This window comes from Rana temporaria, chromosome 4 (genome assembly GCF_905171775.1).
Source record: "Rana temporaria chromosome 4, aRanTem1.1, whole genome shotgun sequence".
Lineage (NCBI taxonomy): Eukaryota > Metazoa > Chordata > Amphibia > Anura > Ranidae > Rana > Rana temporaria.
The window spans coordinates 422,349,253-422,364,452 of record NC_053492.1 but is presented as its reverse complement, the minus strand read 5'-3'; the positions used below and the strand labels follow the sequence as shown (position 1 = coordinate 422,364,452).

The window sequence follows — 15,200 nt, the reverse complement described above, 5'->3', positions numbered from 1 at the left end:
AGGTTTCTTCTGCTGTCAGCTAAATCCTGTGCGGAGGGCGCATGGACGCACTGCGCTGTGTGTGTCTATGGACGCACACAGCCTGGCTTGGGAGCATGTCCGCACAGGTGTCCCCTTAGCATAAAGCTCTTTTTTTTTATTTTGAAGGTGGTTTAGCATTACTTTAAGGCACATAAACACAATTCCTCACATACGTAAAGTGTTTCTTGATAGAGTCCTTTTTGGCATGATGTGGCAGTCCTGTGACAAACAACGTCTGTTTCACCTGTTCAAAAAAAAAAAAAAACACAACATGTAAAAGTCTAGGCACAAGGATCTTTTTTTAGAAATCAAATAATATTTTATACTCTTGGTGTCACACTCAACCCTCTTGATGCTCCACGTCACTGAGGCCTGCGGATGAGTGATCATTGTTAATATAATTAAATGTTGTTTAACCCTTTCATGACGAAGCCTATTTCTGACATTTGGTGTTTACAAGTTAAAATCAGTATTTTTTTTCTAGAAAATTACTTAGAACCCCCAAACATTATATATATATATATATATATATTTTTTTTTTTTTTTTTCTAGGAGAGAATCTAGAGAATAAAATGGCGATTGTTGCAATATTTTATGTCACACGGTATTTGTGCAGCGGTGTTTTAAACGCAAGTTTTTGGGAAAAAGACACTTTAATGAATTTAAAAAAAAAATGAAAAAGTCAAGTTAGCCCAATTTTTTTGTATAATGTGAAAGATGATGTTACGCCGAGTAAATAAATACTAAACATGTCATGCTTTATAATTGCACGCACTTGTGGAATGGCGACAAACGACGGTACCTAAAAATCTCCATAGGCAACTCTTTATAGAGGCGCATTGCGGGCGGTATTGCCGCGGTTTCCCATTGTTTTTAATGGGAAGGAGCGGTGAAGGAGCGGTATACATGCCGCTCCTCTCACCGCTCCAAAGATGCTGCTGACAGGAGATTTTTTTGTCTCCCGCCAGCGCATCGCCTCAGTGTCAAAGCCCTCGGGCTTTCACATTGAGTCTGCAGTGAAGGAGTTTTTCAGGCGGGATAGCAGCGCTATTTTTAGCGCTGTACCGCCTGAAAAACTCCTCAATGTGAAAGGGGCCTAAAGGGGCTGAATAATTTTGCAGTTTTTTATTTGTTAAAAAAGTTTGAAATATCCAATAAATTTCGTTCCACTTCATGATTGTGTCCCACTTGTTTTTGATTCTTCAAAAAAAATTACAGTTTAATATCTTTATGTTTGAAGCCTGAAATGTGGCGAAAGGTCGCAAAGTTCAAGGGGGCCGAATACTTTCGCAAGGCACTGTATAATGCCGCGTACACACGATCGGACATTCCGACAACAAAACTGTGGATTTTTTTCCAACAGAATATTGGCTCAAACTTGTCTTGCATAGACACGGTCACACAAATGTTGTCGGAAATTCCAATCGCCAAGAACACGGTGCCGTACAACACTACGACGAGCCGAGAAAAATGAAGTTCAATGATTCCGAGCATGTGTTGATTTGTTTCCGAGCATGAGTAGGATTTTTGTGCGTCGGAATTGCATACAGACGATCAGAATTTCCGACAGGAACTTTTGCGGTCAGAAAAATAGAGAACCAGCTCTCAAACATTTGTTGTCGGAAATTCCGACAGCAAATGTCCGATGGAGCATACACACGGTCGGAATATCCAACCAAAAGCTCCCATCGAACATTTGTTGTCGGAAATTCCCATCTTGTGTACGCGGCATTAGAAGGGAGAGTAAATCCCTTCGTCAAATTTAAATGAACTGGTGTCCCCACTGCAAGATTCCCTTTCACCTCCTGTTCTGGTGACAACTATAAAAGTTTGTCCAGCAAACGTGAATTGCAATAAGCCCGGGTTCACACTGAGCTGCGGGAATGAAGATGTGCGAGTTCAGCTGAATGATTTCACTCCCACATGTCAGTCCCGATTCCGGCCGCAATTTCAGAGACATCTGTGCAGGTTTCTGCACAGATGTGAATGTAAATCGCGGCCCGAAAATGCAAAAAGTAGTACAGAAGCTACTTTTTGAAATCGGCGCAGTGCCAGAGATGCGGCGTTGCACCATCCTAATGACGGTGCCATTCCCAGCAATTGCCGCCGATTTGACACATTAAATCGTACCAATGTGAACCAGCTTTTTTTGCATGAATACAAATAACATGGCTCTTTCTCAAGCTCATATACTCCAAGTGTCAATCACAACGCTGGAAGTTTAGTTCCTCCTCACATAGTGACCACTTCCCTCTTTTCTCACTGCTATGGCCTTCTCTGAGGTGGAGAAGCAGGAAGTGTGATCATACACAAACAGCCAGTCAGGTGCTTACCTCACACCTTACTATACTGCCCATTTGTATTTACTCACTGGCAGCTTCTCTTTGAGCTGCGATTAGAAGCAGAGAACATCATCTCCACTCCTCATCACAGCTTATTTTACTGCTGCTCAGTGGAGAAATATGGGGATAGTCTCTATTGTGGCATATGTCAGTATAATAAAAGGTACACTATAGATGTGAGCCGAGTGTGCATAACCAGATCGTAATGTGCGTGGCCTTCATAACCCTTTCTTGCTCCGGCATGCTTTAAAGGAGTTGTAAAGGTACAATTTTTTTTCCTAAATAGCTTCCTTTACCTTAGTGCAGTCCTCCTTCACTTACCTCATCCTTCCATTTTGCTTTTAAATGTCCTTATTTCGTCTGAGAAATCCTCACTTCCTGTTCTTCTGTCTGCAACTCCACACAGTAATGCAAGGCTTTCTCCCTGGTGTGGAGTGTCGTGCTCGCCCCCCTCCCTTAGACTACAGGAGAGTCAGAACGCTCTCTACGTTGCAGATAGAGTAAGGAGCTGTGTGTTAGTGGGCGTCCTGACTCTCCTGTAGTCCAAGGCAAGGGGCGAGCATGACACTCCACACCAGGGAGAAAGCCTCGCATTACTGTGTGGAGTTACAGACAAAAGAACAGGAAGAGAGGATTTCTCAGAAGAAATAAGGACTGTTGTGGTATATCACCCCGGAGAAAGCAAACAAATTTAAAGCGGGTCAGACCGCTGAGTGTTGGCGGGGCTGCTCAGAAAGAGGCACAATGGCCCATCTTTGGTGGTTATGCCCAAAAATACAAACCTATTGGGACATAATTCTGAGTCAAATTAAAACTATCACGGGCGAAGAATTAAAGAAGGACCCCTGGGTGGTGCTCTTTCATTGCAGCCAAGAGGGGGTAAAAAAAAAATACAAGCAGTCGTTACTTCCTCATCTTTTAAACGCTGCTAAGAAACTTATACCCAAAAAGTGGCAGGAGACGGAATGCCCACACGTCTGGAATTGGATAGACGAAGTGGAGGAAACGTATAGGTTGGAAGAGTTAAAGCATAGTCACCTAGAGACGATCGGTGAACATAGGGAGAAATGGGAAAAATGGAGGGAGTACAAAAAAACATGGAGCTATGCGGAGAGAGTCAGGGTGCGACACTAACGAGTTGTATGCCAGTAGTTTCATAGTAGAAACTATATCTATCCCTTCTATGGTCATTTCTTAAAGCGATTCATATACTTATTATTTTCTGTTGAACGTTTGAGACTGTTCTTATACTTGAGGAAAAAGTTAGGAGATTCCGGGGAGCCAGGAGGGGGAGGGGGGGGGGGGGGGGAAAACAATTCCTAAAGTTGGCTATACGGTAATGTGCCCTGTTCAGTCTAGCTGGGACGTAGAGGGCTAAGGAAGTGGGGCCAGGACCTCACGGCCAGCTGGGACGCGGAGGGCTAAGGAAGTGGGGCCAGGACCTCACGGCCCCAGCGGTCGGCTGTTACACATACTGTTTTGTATACCAATAATTTAAAGGTGGGAAAAAAAAAAAAAAAAAAAAAAAAAAAAAATATGCATAGAATATATACCACACATGATGCAAACCACAAACCGAGACGTAAGAAGCATCAAATCATGAGCTGGTCTCTAGAACTTGGTAAAAGCTGAAGTGGAAAAAAAAAAAAAAAAAAAAAAAAAAAAAAAAAAAAAAAAAGAAATAAGGACTGTTAAAAGCAAAATGGAAGGATGAGGTAAGTGAAGGAGGACTGCACTAAGGTAAAGGAAGCTATTTAGGGAACAAAATTGTACCTCTACAACCCCTTTAACCACTTAAGGACCGCTGCCTGTAGATATACGTCCACAGAATGGCACGGCTGGGCAGATAGACGTACCGGCACGTCCTGTACATCTACTCAGCCGTGGGTCGCGTGCGCGACCCGGATCGAAGCTCCGGGACCATGGGGCCCCGCGATCGGTCCCCGAAACTGAAGAACGGGGAGAGCCGCGTGTAAACACGGCTTCCCCGTGCTTCACTGTGGCAGCTGCAACGATCGTGTCATCCCCTTTATAGGTAGACACAATCGATGACGTCACACCTACAGCCACACCCCCCTACTGTTGTAAACACACATTAGGTGAAACATAACCCCTTCAGCGCCCCCTGTGGTTAACTCCCAAACTGCAACTGTCATTTCCACAATAAACAATGCATTTTAAATGCATTTTTTGCTGTGAAAAGGACAATGGTCACAAAAATGTGTCAAAATTGTGCGAAGTGTCAGCCATAATATCGCAGTTACGAAAAAAATCGCTGATTGCCGCCATTAGTAGTAAAAAATTTTTTTTATAAAAATACAATAAAACTATCCCCTATTATGTAAACGCTATCAATTTTGCGCAAACCAACCGATAAACGCTTATTGCGATTTTTTGTTTACCAAAAATATGTAGAAGAATACGTATCGGCCTAAACTGAGGAAAATAAAAAAAAAATATATATATTTTTGGGGGATATTTATTATAGCAAAAAGTAAAAAATATTGAATTTTTTTTCAAAATTGTCGCTCTATTTTTGTTTATAGCACAAAAAATAAAAACCGCAGAGGTGATCAAATACCACCAAAAGAAAGCTCTATTTGTGGGGAAAAAAGGACGCCAATTTTGTTTGGGAGCCACGTCGCACGACCGCGCAATTGTCTGTTAAATCGACGCAGTCCCGAATCGCAAAAAGGGGCCTGGTCCTTTACCTGCATTTTGGTCCGGGGCTTAATGTTAATGGGTAAAAATCTAGAGGTCATAAATTGGTGGAAGCCTTGATTACCCAGCACCGATTCTGCACATACCGTATCTTCATTTTTGTACTTGATGGCAGATGTATGATGTCTCATGAGGAAGACTATGATAATCAGAAAGACCACTCCGACCACCGTATGAAGCCACAGGAGGTTGTCACTGCAAACACAGGAACACAACAAGTGATCAACCATTTATAAAAAAATAAAAAGTGAGCTATGGAAACACACATACAGTCATGACATAAAACACGATGCTTATATAAGGTAACATTCCTTTAAAGTGGATCTACAAGCAAACAACCAATTGAAATACAAATGTTTTGATAGTTTTATCTGCAGAAAACACTCACTGGCCACTTTATTAGGTACACCTGTTCAATTGCTTGGCAACACAAATTGCTAATCAGCCAATCACATGGCAGAAAGTCAATGCATTTAGGCATCTAGACATGGTGAAGACGACTTGCTGAAGTTCAAACCGAGCATCAGAATGGGGAAGAAAATTGATTTAAAAGGGGTTTTAAAGGTTTGAAGATTTTTTTAAAATAACAAACATGTCATACTTACCTCCACTGTGAAGCCCGTTTTGCATAGAAGTGCCCCGAACGCGGTTTTCTGGGGTCTCTCTCGGCTCCTCCCTGCTTCTTATAAACCCCTCTGAGAAACGCTCTCACAAGGTGGTTACCTTGCGGGCGCGCTCCCGAGTCCTGTATACGGCATCCATAGCAGGCGAGTACAGGACTCAGCCCTGCCCCTGCGCCATTGGAGTTGATTGACAGCGGTGTGAGCCAATGCCTGCGCTGCTATCAATCTATCCAATGAAGAGCCGAGAAGACCAAGCAAAGGAAGAGCGTGTTCGCAACGCAGGACTTTCCAGGGCTCAGGTAAATAAAATGGGGGGGGGGGGGCCGCATTCATCAGGTGAAAAAACATGAACCTTTACAACCCCTTTAAGTGGTGACTTTGAACGTGGCATGGTTGTTGGTGCCAGACGGTCCGGTCTGAGTATTTCAAAAACTGCTGATCTACTGGGATTTTCACACACAGCCATCTCTAAGATTTACAGAGAATGGTATGAAAAAGAGAAAATATCCAGAGAGCGGCAGTTCTGTTAATGAAAATTCCTTGTTGATGTCAGAGATCACAAACTCAAATAACCACTCGTTACAACCAAGGTATGCAGAAATACCATCTTTTGAACGCCTAACACATTAAATCTTGAAGCAGATGTGCTACAGCAGCAGAAGACCACACCGGGTGCCACTCCTGTCTGCTAAGAACGGGGAACTGAGGCTAAAATCTGCACAGGATCACCAAAATGAGACAATAGAAGATTGGAAAAACATTGCTGGTCTGATGAGTCTCAATTTCAATGGCAACATTCAGATGGTAGGATCAGAATTTGGCGTAAACATGAAAGCATGGATCCATCCTGCCTTGTATCAACGGTTCAGGCTGGTGGTGGTGTAATGGGTGTGGAGAATATTTTCTGGGCACACGTTGGGCCCCTTAGTACCAATTAAACATTGTTTAAACACCACGGCCTACCTGAGTATTGTTGCTGACCATGTCCATCCCTTTATAACTACAGTGTCCCCATCTTCTGATGGCTCCTTCCAGCAGGATAATGCACCATGTCACAAAGATCAAATCATCTCACCACTGGTTTCTTGAACATGACAATGAGGTCACTGTACTCCAATGGCCTCCACAGTCACCAGATCTCAAACCAATAGATCACCTTTGGGAGGTGGTGGAATGGGAGATTTGCATCATGGATGTGCAGCTGACAAATAAGCAGCAACTGTGTGACGCTATCATGTCAATATGAAGCAAAATCTCTGAGGAATGTTTCCAGCACCTTGTTGAATCTATGCCACAAAGAATTGAGGCAGATCTGAAGGCAAAAGGGGGTGCAACCCGGTACTAGTGTAGGGTACCCACGAGTCCCGGATTGCCCGGGATCATCCCGTAATTAGCATATTTGTCCCCAGTCCCAGACAGTTTCAATCCGGGACAATACATTGCCCCAGAATGAAACTGACAGTCTCGGAACAGGGGCGGACCGAGCCGACATAGCGCTGGCTGTGGCTCCGCCTAGTCTTCTCTACCGCCGCCGGGCGCCTGCCGTGCCCCCCTCCTTCCGGCATTAATTGCTTTGAAGTCATTGGCAGCTAGGACCAGTGTCCTAGCAACCAATGACGCTTGCCGAATGCCGATGGTCCACCTTGGTCTCTTAATTCCGGGCCCCTCAGTCCCTCCCTCTCTGCTCTGCATGCAGAGCAAAGCAGCGCAGCGGCCACCTGGTACCTGACCCCCTCTCATCCCTGTCAATGCAGCACTTGCAGGAGCCCAGCAGAAGGAGCAGCAGCCAGGGTAGACTAGAGCAGTGTTTCTCAACTCCAGTCCTCGGGGCGCACCAACAGGTCATGTTTTCAGGATTTCCCTCAGATCAAACTGCTGTGGTAATTACTAAGGCAGTGAAACTGATAAAATCACCTGTGCACAATAATGGAAAGCCTGAAAACAAGACCTGTTGGTGCGCCCCGAGGACTGGAGTTGAGAAACACTGGACTAGAGTGAGGAAGTGCAACGCACAGCAGAACGGGACAGCAGGAGAGAGGTATGTGTACATCCTATCACTGAGCACCACTGTCCCTCCATCCATCCCACTGTCCCTCCATCCATCCCACTGCCCCTCCATCCATCCCACTGCCCCTCCATCCACCCAATTGCCCCTCCATACACCCCACTGCCCCTCTATCCCTCCATCCATCCCACTGTCCCTCCATCCATCCCACTGTCCCTCCATCCATCCCACTGCCCCTCCATCCATCCCACTGCCCCTCCATACACCCCACTGCCCCTCTATCCCTCCATCCATCCCATTGTCCCTCCATCCATCCCACTGTCCCTCCATCCATCCCACTGTCCCTCCATCCATCCCACTGTCCCTCCATCCACCCCACTGCCCCTCTATCCCTCCATCCATCCCACTGTCCCTCCATCCATCTCACTGTCCCTCCATCCATCTCACTGTCCCTCCATCCATCTCACTGTCCCTCCATCCATCTCACTGTCCCTCCATCCATCTCACTGTCCCTCCATCCATCTCACTGTCCCTCCATCCATCCCACTGTCCCTCCATCCATCCCACTGTCCCTCCATACATCCCACTGTCCCTCCATACATCCCACTGTCCCTCCATCCATCCCACTGTCCCTCCATCCATCCCACTGTCCCTCCATCCATCCCACTGTCCCTCCATCCACCCCACACTTGTAGAGGAAGAGTGGGGCTATATGTGTGCCAAGTTTGCGGTCCAGGGGACCTACGGTCGGCCAGTACCGGGTCCCCAAAGTCTGGGAGATCAGGCGCAAAAAGGTGACTCGAGTATACTCGAGGGGGGCATTTTCAGCACACAAAAAATGTGCTGAAAAACTCGGCCCATACTCGAGTATATACACGGTATATGAAATAAATGTTTGTTTTTGGGTTTAATACTGCTTTAAATAAACATAAGTGACCAACTCTATCCTGCACGGACAAATGAAAGGGTCACTTTAGGATTAATCGTTACTTTGGAATTGCAAAACTCTCCAAAAGATTACTGAAGGAAAACTGGTGGGAAATGAGCCAATACTCACTCGTCCTGCAGGTTACCAATTGTAGTCCTCCCAAAGCTTAGAGGATCGGCGTCTATTGGAGGAAGAGAGACACTTTAGTTCATACCACAAAATATACAACAAATATGTAAATATTGCATTTGAAGGATAAGTTCACATTAATAAAGTATATTCATCCTTAAAGGGGTTGTAAAGGTACAGTTTTTTCCCTAAATAGCTTCCTTTACCTTAGTGCAGTCCTCCTTCACTTACCTCATCCTTCCATTTTGCTTTTAAATGTCCTTATTTCTCCTGAGAAATCCTCACTTCCTGTTCTTCTGTCTGTAACTCCACACAGTAATGCAAGGCTTTCTCCCTGGTGTGGAGTGTCATGCTCGCCCCCCCCCTCCCTTGGACTACAGGAGAGTCAGGACGCCCACTAACACACAGATCCTTTCTCTATCTGCAACGTAGAGAGCGTCCTGACTCTCCTGTAGTGCAAGGGAGGGGGCGAGCACGACACTCCACACCAGGGAGAAAGCCTTGTGCTGTGTGGAGTTACAGACAGAAGAACAGGAAGTGAGGATTTCTTAGGAGAAATAAAGACATTTAAAAGCAAAATGGAAGGATGAGGTAAGTGAAGGAGGACTGCACTGAGGTAAAGGAAGCTATTTAGGGGGAAAAAAATTGTACCTTTACAACCCCTTTAACCTGACCTAACCAATCCCATCCTCCCCCTGCAAAAATTCATACTCGCCTCTATTTATCGGTTGCAGTTCTGCGATTTGTTTACGTCCAGCGCCTCACTGTCCTGGCTGAGCCTGTGCATTTGTTCCCCCTGGAGGCCTGAATCGATCAGAGATGGTCCCACAGAAGGCTATGGGCGGTAACGCACAGGGGCAAACACAACAGGGACCTTTGGCAGTGCTGAATGTAAACAAACAACAGAGCGGCCCCTCCTGGGTTGAGGTAAGTGTCTCTGAAGGGGGAAGGTGGGACTGGATAAGCCAGGAAAATGGGGGGGGGGGGGGAATAAGCACACACTGTTTTCAAGTGCATTTGTCCTTTAGAAGAAACTATAACGGGAGTGGGACAATTGTTTTAAAACATATTGGGCTAGATTCAGGTAGATTTGCGCATTGTTACGGGGGCGTAGCGTATCGTATCGGGGGAACGACGTCCATACTTAACACTGCGTACGCCTCATAATAGCAGGAGCAACCTTACGCCAAAAAAGCCTAACGTAAACGACGTAACAAAATAGCGCCGGGCGTACGTACGTTTGTGAATCTGCGTATCTACCTAATTAGCATATTCCTCGCGTAAATCGACGGAAGCGCCGCCTAGCGGCCAGCATAAAATTGCAACTAACATACGACGGCGTAAGAGACTTACGCCAGTCGGATCTTAGTTAAATCTATGCGTAACTGATTCTAAGAATCAGGCGCATAGATACGAAGCCGCAAATCAGAGATACGACGGCGTATCTGGAGATACGCCGTCGTATCTCCTTACTGAATCTAGCCCATTGTTTTATATTTCTTGTTATTATTTGTATAAAATGCTTTACAAATAAATATTAAGGTTGGATTCACACTATTGTAAATTGGATGTGGATTTCTCCGCATCCAATTCGCATGTCAGGAGACCGTGACCATAATGGGAGGCTTTCTCCCTGGTGTGGAGTGTCGTGCTCGCCCCCTCCCTTGGACTACAGGAGAGTCAGGACGCCAACTAACACACAGCTCCTTTCTCTATCTGCAACGTAGAGAGCGTCCTGACTCTCCCGTAGTCCAAGGGAGGGGGCGAGCACGACACTCCACACCAGAGAGAAAGCCTTGCATTACTGTGTGGAGTTACAGACAGAAGAACAGGAAGTGAGGATTTCTCAGAAGAAATAAGGACATTTAAATGCAAAATGGAAGGATGAGGTAAGTGAAGGAGGACGGCACTAAGGTAAAGGAAGCTATTTATGAAAAAAAAATTGTACCTTTACAACCCCTTTAAAAAAGCTGTGAATGCCCAGTAGCGGGACGGATCGACAATCATGGGATCACTGTGACAGGTCCTGCCAGCTACTGATTGTTAGTCCGGACAAAGAGCTGTCTTCTACAGCTGGCCTCTGTGGGAGCACGCTTTCAGCACTGAAACATCGGACGCATACACTGGCTATAGAAAAGAATCACTCCCATTTAAAATAATCACATTTTGTCAATGAGGTTTAAAGCGGTAGTAGAGCCCGCTTTGTGACGTCATCGCAGGTCTGACCACTCACACCACCTTGAAGAAAGACTGGGGGAAGATGTCAGCCCTCTCAGAGGTGACAGCACTCTGTTGGAGGGCTTAGTGCTAAAAGGTAAGAATTTCATAATGTGCTAGTATGCAATTCCTTACAGTTTTTTTTTAAAGTGGTACTAAAGGTTTGTGGTTTTAAAAAAAAACAAAAACAAATAACAAACATATCATACTTGCGTCCACTGTGCAGTTTGTATTGCACAGAGTGGCCCCAATCATACCCTTATGGGGTCCCACGGCTCCTCCCCGCAAGAACTAACCCCCCCTGGAAAGCTCTTTCTCGAGGGGGTTAGCTTTTTTTACTAGAAATGGAGGTGATCAGCGATTTTTAGCAGGACTGCAACATTGCAGCGGACAGATCGGACACTTTTGACACTTTTTTGGGACCAGTGACATTATTTCACTGATCAGAGCTTAAAATAGCCACGGATTACTGTATAAATGGCACTGGCAGTAAAGAGGTTAACACTAGGGGGGCGATCAAGGGGTTAAGTGTTCCCTAGGGAGGTGTTTCTAACTGTGGGGGGAGTGACAAACGATCTCTCTCTACTCCCCTGTCAGAAAAATAAGTAAAAAGTAAAACAACCAGAAAGCTGGAGATTTATATTGCGGAGATGAGAGGAAATGGATCTGGAGAGTGAAGGGCCCAATTTAAAGTGTACAGTATGTCAAGCCAAAAAAAAAAACTTTCCCCCCAAGTCTTGAATGTCAGAATTCTACTGCTATCCAAGACTTTGTTAGAGATTTTCATTTGGCTGCTGACAGTAAATTTTATTAGACAGGAAATCTACAACAGAGATACAGAGAGAATGACAGCTGTTTTCTCCGGCCACTGCCCTACTAAACCATTTTTATTTCAGCCTGTGTTGCTGTTGGAGATTTCTCCTCATTTCCTGTTTGGTAAAATATTGTCACTAGGACAGGAAGTGAGGGAAAATCTCTCCAACGAAGACCTGGATAGAAGTAAAATGCTGACAGGGGTTCTAATCCTTCCCTGCTTTATCCAAAACAGAGATATAAGTTTTGGCTGGACATACACTGTAAGTGAATTCAGTTATTGGCCCCACCACATAAATTGGCATTTACCCAGAAATCCCTTCCCTTTTCGGTGTGGCTTTATTGCAGCCATGCAAACATGTATTACCCACAGACTGGACTTACCAAACAAACTGCCAGAAAGATTAACTGGCAATATGACAACCATGGACAGGAGATTGCCAACAACCAAGAAGCATATGATGTGGCGCTGGAAAGACAGGTAGTGACAGGCATCTTCCCCGCACCGCTCATAGATGTCTTCATCACTATGGTGAGAGGAAGGAAATTAGTTTGGCATGTTTTAAACACGCTGAAAGGAAACAAATGTGTTTTCAGTACATACACATTTTTCTTCATCATTGTTACCTTAAAGTAGCTGTGAAGACAAGTCAACCCATACAGGTATTCTAATAGACAATAATATACCCTTAAATAATATATACAGTATCTCACAAAATATATATATAGGCCCAGATTCACGTAGGAGATACGACGGCGTATCTCCAGATACGCCGTCGTATCTCTAAGTCTGAGGCGTCGTATCTTGGCGCCTGATTCAAAGAATTCAAAGAAGAATTTTTCTAAGATACGACCAGCGTAAGTCGCCTACGCCGTCGTATCTTAAATGCATATTTACGCTGGCTGATAGGGGCGTGTACGCTGATTTACGCCTAGAATATGTAAATCAGCTAAATACGCCAATTCACGAATGTACGCCCGGCCGTCGCATTACAGATACGCTGTTTACATTAGGCTTTTTCCGGCGTAAAGTTACCCCTGCTATATGAGGCGCAACCAATGTTAAGTATGGACGTCGGGCCAGCGTCAAATTTTCCGTCGATTACGTCGTTTGCGTAAGTCGTTCGCGAATAGGGCTGTGCGTCATTTACGTTCACGTCGAAAGCATTGGCTTTTTGCGGGTTAATTTGAAGCATGCGCACTGGGATACTTTCACGGACGGCGCACGCGACTTTCGTAAAAATCGTCATTTACATGGGGTCACAATACATTAACATAAAACACGCCCACATGTTCCACATTTGAATTAGGCGGGCTTACGCCGGCCTATTTACGCTACGCCGCCGCAACTTTGCTTTGAGAATACTGCACTTGCCTGTCAAAGTTGCGGGGGCGTAGCGTAAATAGGATACGTTACGCCCGCTCGCAAATACGCGCTCCCTACGAGAATCTGGCCCATACTGTATATACTCGAGCATAAGCCACGTTTTTCAGCCCTTTTTTTAGGGCTGAAAATACCCCTTTTGGCTCATACTCGAGTCAGTGTACCCGATGGGGTGCGGGCGTCCATTTTTTAAAACTAGCAGTTTCCTCCTGGTCCCGTCCCGTGATAGGCGTTTGACCCTGTGTTCAGTGTTTTGCCTATCACAGACCTTCTCTTGTCCGAGGATGAAAGAACATCCGTGATTGGCAGAACACTGAACACAGTGTCTGCTGGGAAACAGAGTCGGAGGATGAAAGAACGTCCATGATAGGCGGAACACTGAACACAGTGTCAAACTCCTATCACAGAATGTGACGGGACCAGGGGGAAGCAACAAGTTTTAAAAAATGGACGCCCGCAGCGCAGCCTGTCAAAAATTTCAGGTATGTGCAATGGGCACAGTGAGGTTGTAATGGGCACAGTGAGGTTGTAATGGGCACAGTGAGGTTGTAATGGGCACAGGGAGGTTGTAATGGGCACAGTGAGGCGTGAAAATAGGCATTGTTGACCCTCTTTTCCGCTTACAGTAGCTGCTGCATTTCTCACCCTAGGCTTATACTCGAGTCAATACGTTTTCCCATTTTTTTTGTTGTAAAATTAGGTGCCTCTGCTTATACTCGAGTATATACGGGTATGTGCCATTTTTTGCATTTACATGTACAGTATCTCACAAAAGTGAGTACACCCCCCCACAATTTTGTAAATATTTTATTATATCTTTTCATGTGACAACACTGAAGAAATTACACTTTGCTACAATGTAAAGTAGTGAGTGTACAGCTTGTATAACAGTGTAAATTTGCTGTCCCCTCAAAATAACTCAACACAATTAATTAATGTCTAAACTGCTTGCAACAAAAGTGAGCACACCCCTAAGTGAAAATGTCCAAATTGGGCCCAATTAGCCATTTTCCCTCCCCAGTGTCATGTGACTTGTTAGTGTTACAAGGTCTTAGGTGTGAATGGGAAGAAGGTGTGGTAAATTTGGTGTTATCGCTCTCACTCTCTCATACTGGTCACTGGAAGTTCAACATGGCCCCTAATGGCAAAGAACTCTCTGAGGATCTGATAATATAAATATAACCTAAAGATGGCCTAGGCTGTAAGAAGATTGCCAAGACCCTGAAACTGAGCTGCAGCACGGTGGCCAAGCCCATACAGTGGTTTAACAGGACAGGTTCCACTCAGAACAGGCCTCGCCATGTTCGACCAAAGAAGCTGAGGGCACGTGCTCAGCGTCATATCCAGAGGTTGTCTTTGGGAAATAGATGTATGAGTGCTGTCAGCATTGCTGCAGAGTTGAAGAGGTGGGGGGTCAGCCTGTCAATGCTCAGACCATACGCCACACACTGCATCAAATTGGTCTGCATGGCATCTCAGAAGGAAGCCTCTTCTAAAGATGATTCACAAGAAAGCCTGCAAACAGTTTGCTGAAGACAAGCAGACTAAGGACATGGATTACTGGAACCATGTCCGTGGTCTGATGAGAACAAGATAAACTTATTTGGTTCAGATGGTGTCAAGAATGTTCGGGGGCAACCAGGTGAGGAGTACAAAGACAAGTGTGTCTTGTCTACAGTCAAACATGGTGGTGGGAGTGTCATGGTCTGGTGCTGCACAAGTGCTGCCGGCACAGGGGAGCCACAGTTCATTGAGGGAACCATGAATACCAACATGTACTGTGACATACTGAAGCAGAGCATGACCCCCTCCCTTCAGAGACTAGGCCGCAGGGCAGTATTCCAACATGATAAGGACCCCAAACACACCTCCAAGACGACCACTGCCTTGCTAAAGAAGTTGAGGGTAAAGGTGATGGACTGGCCAAGCATGTCTCCAGACCTAAACCCTTTGGAGCATCTGTGGGGCATTCTCAAAACGGAAGGTGGAGGAGTGCAAGGTCTCTAACATCCACCAG

The 15,200-nt window shown here is 45.3% G+C and overlaps 1 protein-coding gene across 1 annotated transcript in view; it reads right to left on the bottom strand.

Moving 5' to 3' along the window:
• The window catches only part of TMEM63A (transmembrane protein 63A), a 111,789-nt gene that overhangs the window by 58,410 nt on the left and 38,179 nt on the right, over nucleotides 1-15,200 (bottom strand). Inside the window, exons 6-9 of the mRNA XM_040351364.1 lie at nucleotides 12,184-12,326; nucleotides 8,770-8,821; nucleotides 5,171-5,279; nucleotides 195-265 (exon numbers count right to left, since the gene is read on the bottom strand). Coding sequence (XP_040207298.1) covers nucleotides 195-265; nucleotides 5,171-5,279; nucleotides 8,770-8,821; nucleotides 12,184-12,326 — 375 coding nt within the window. The remainder of the gene's footprint in view (nucleotides 1-194; nucleotides 266-5,170; nucleotides 5,280-8,769; nucleotides 8,822-12,183; nucleotides 12,327-15,200) is intronic.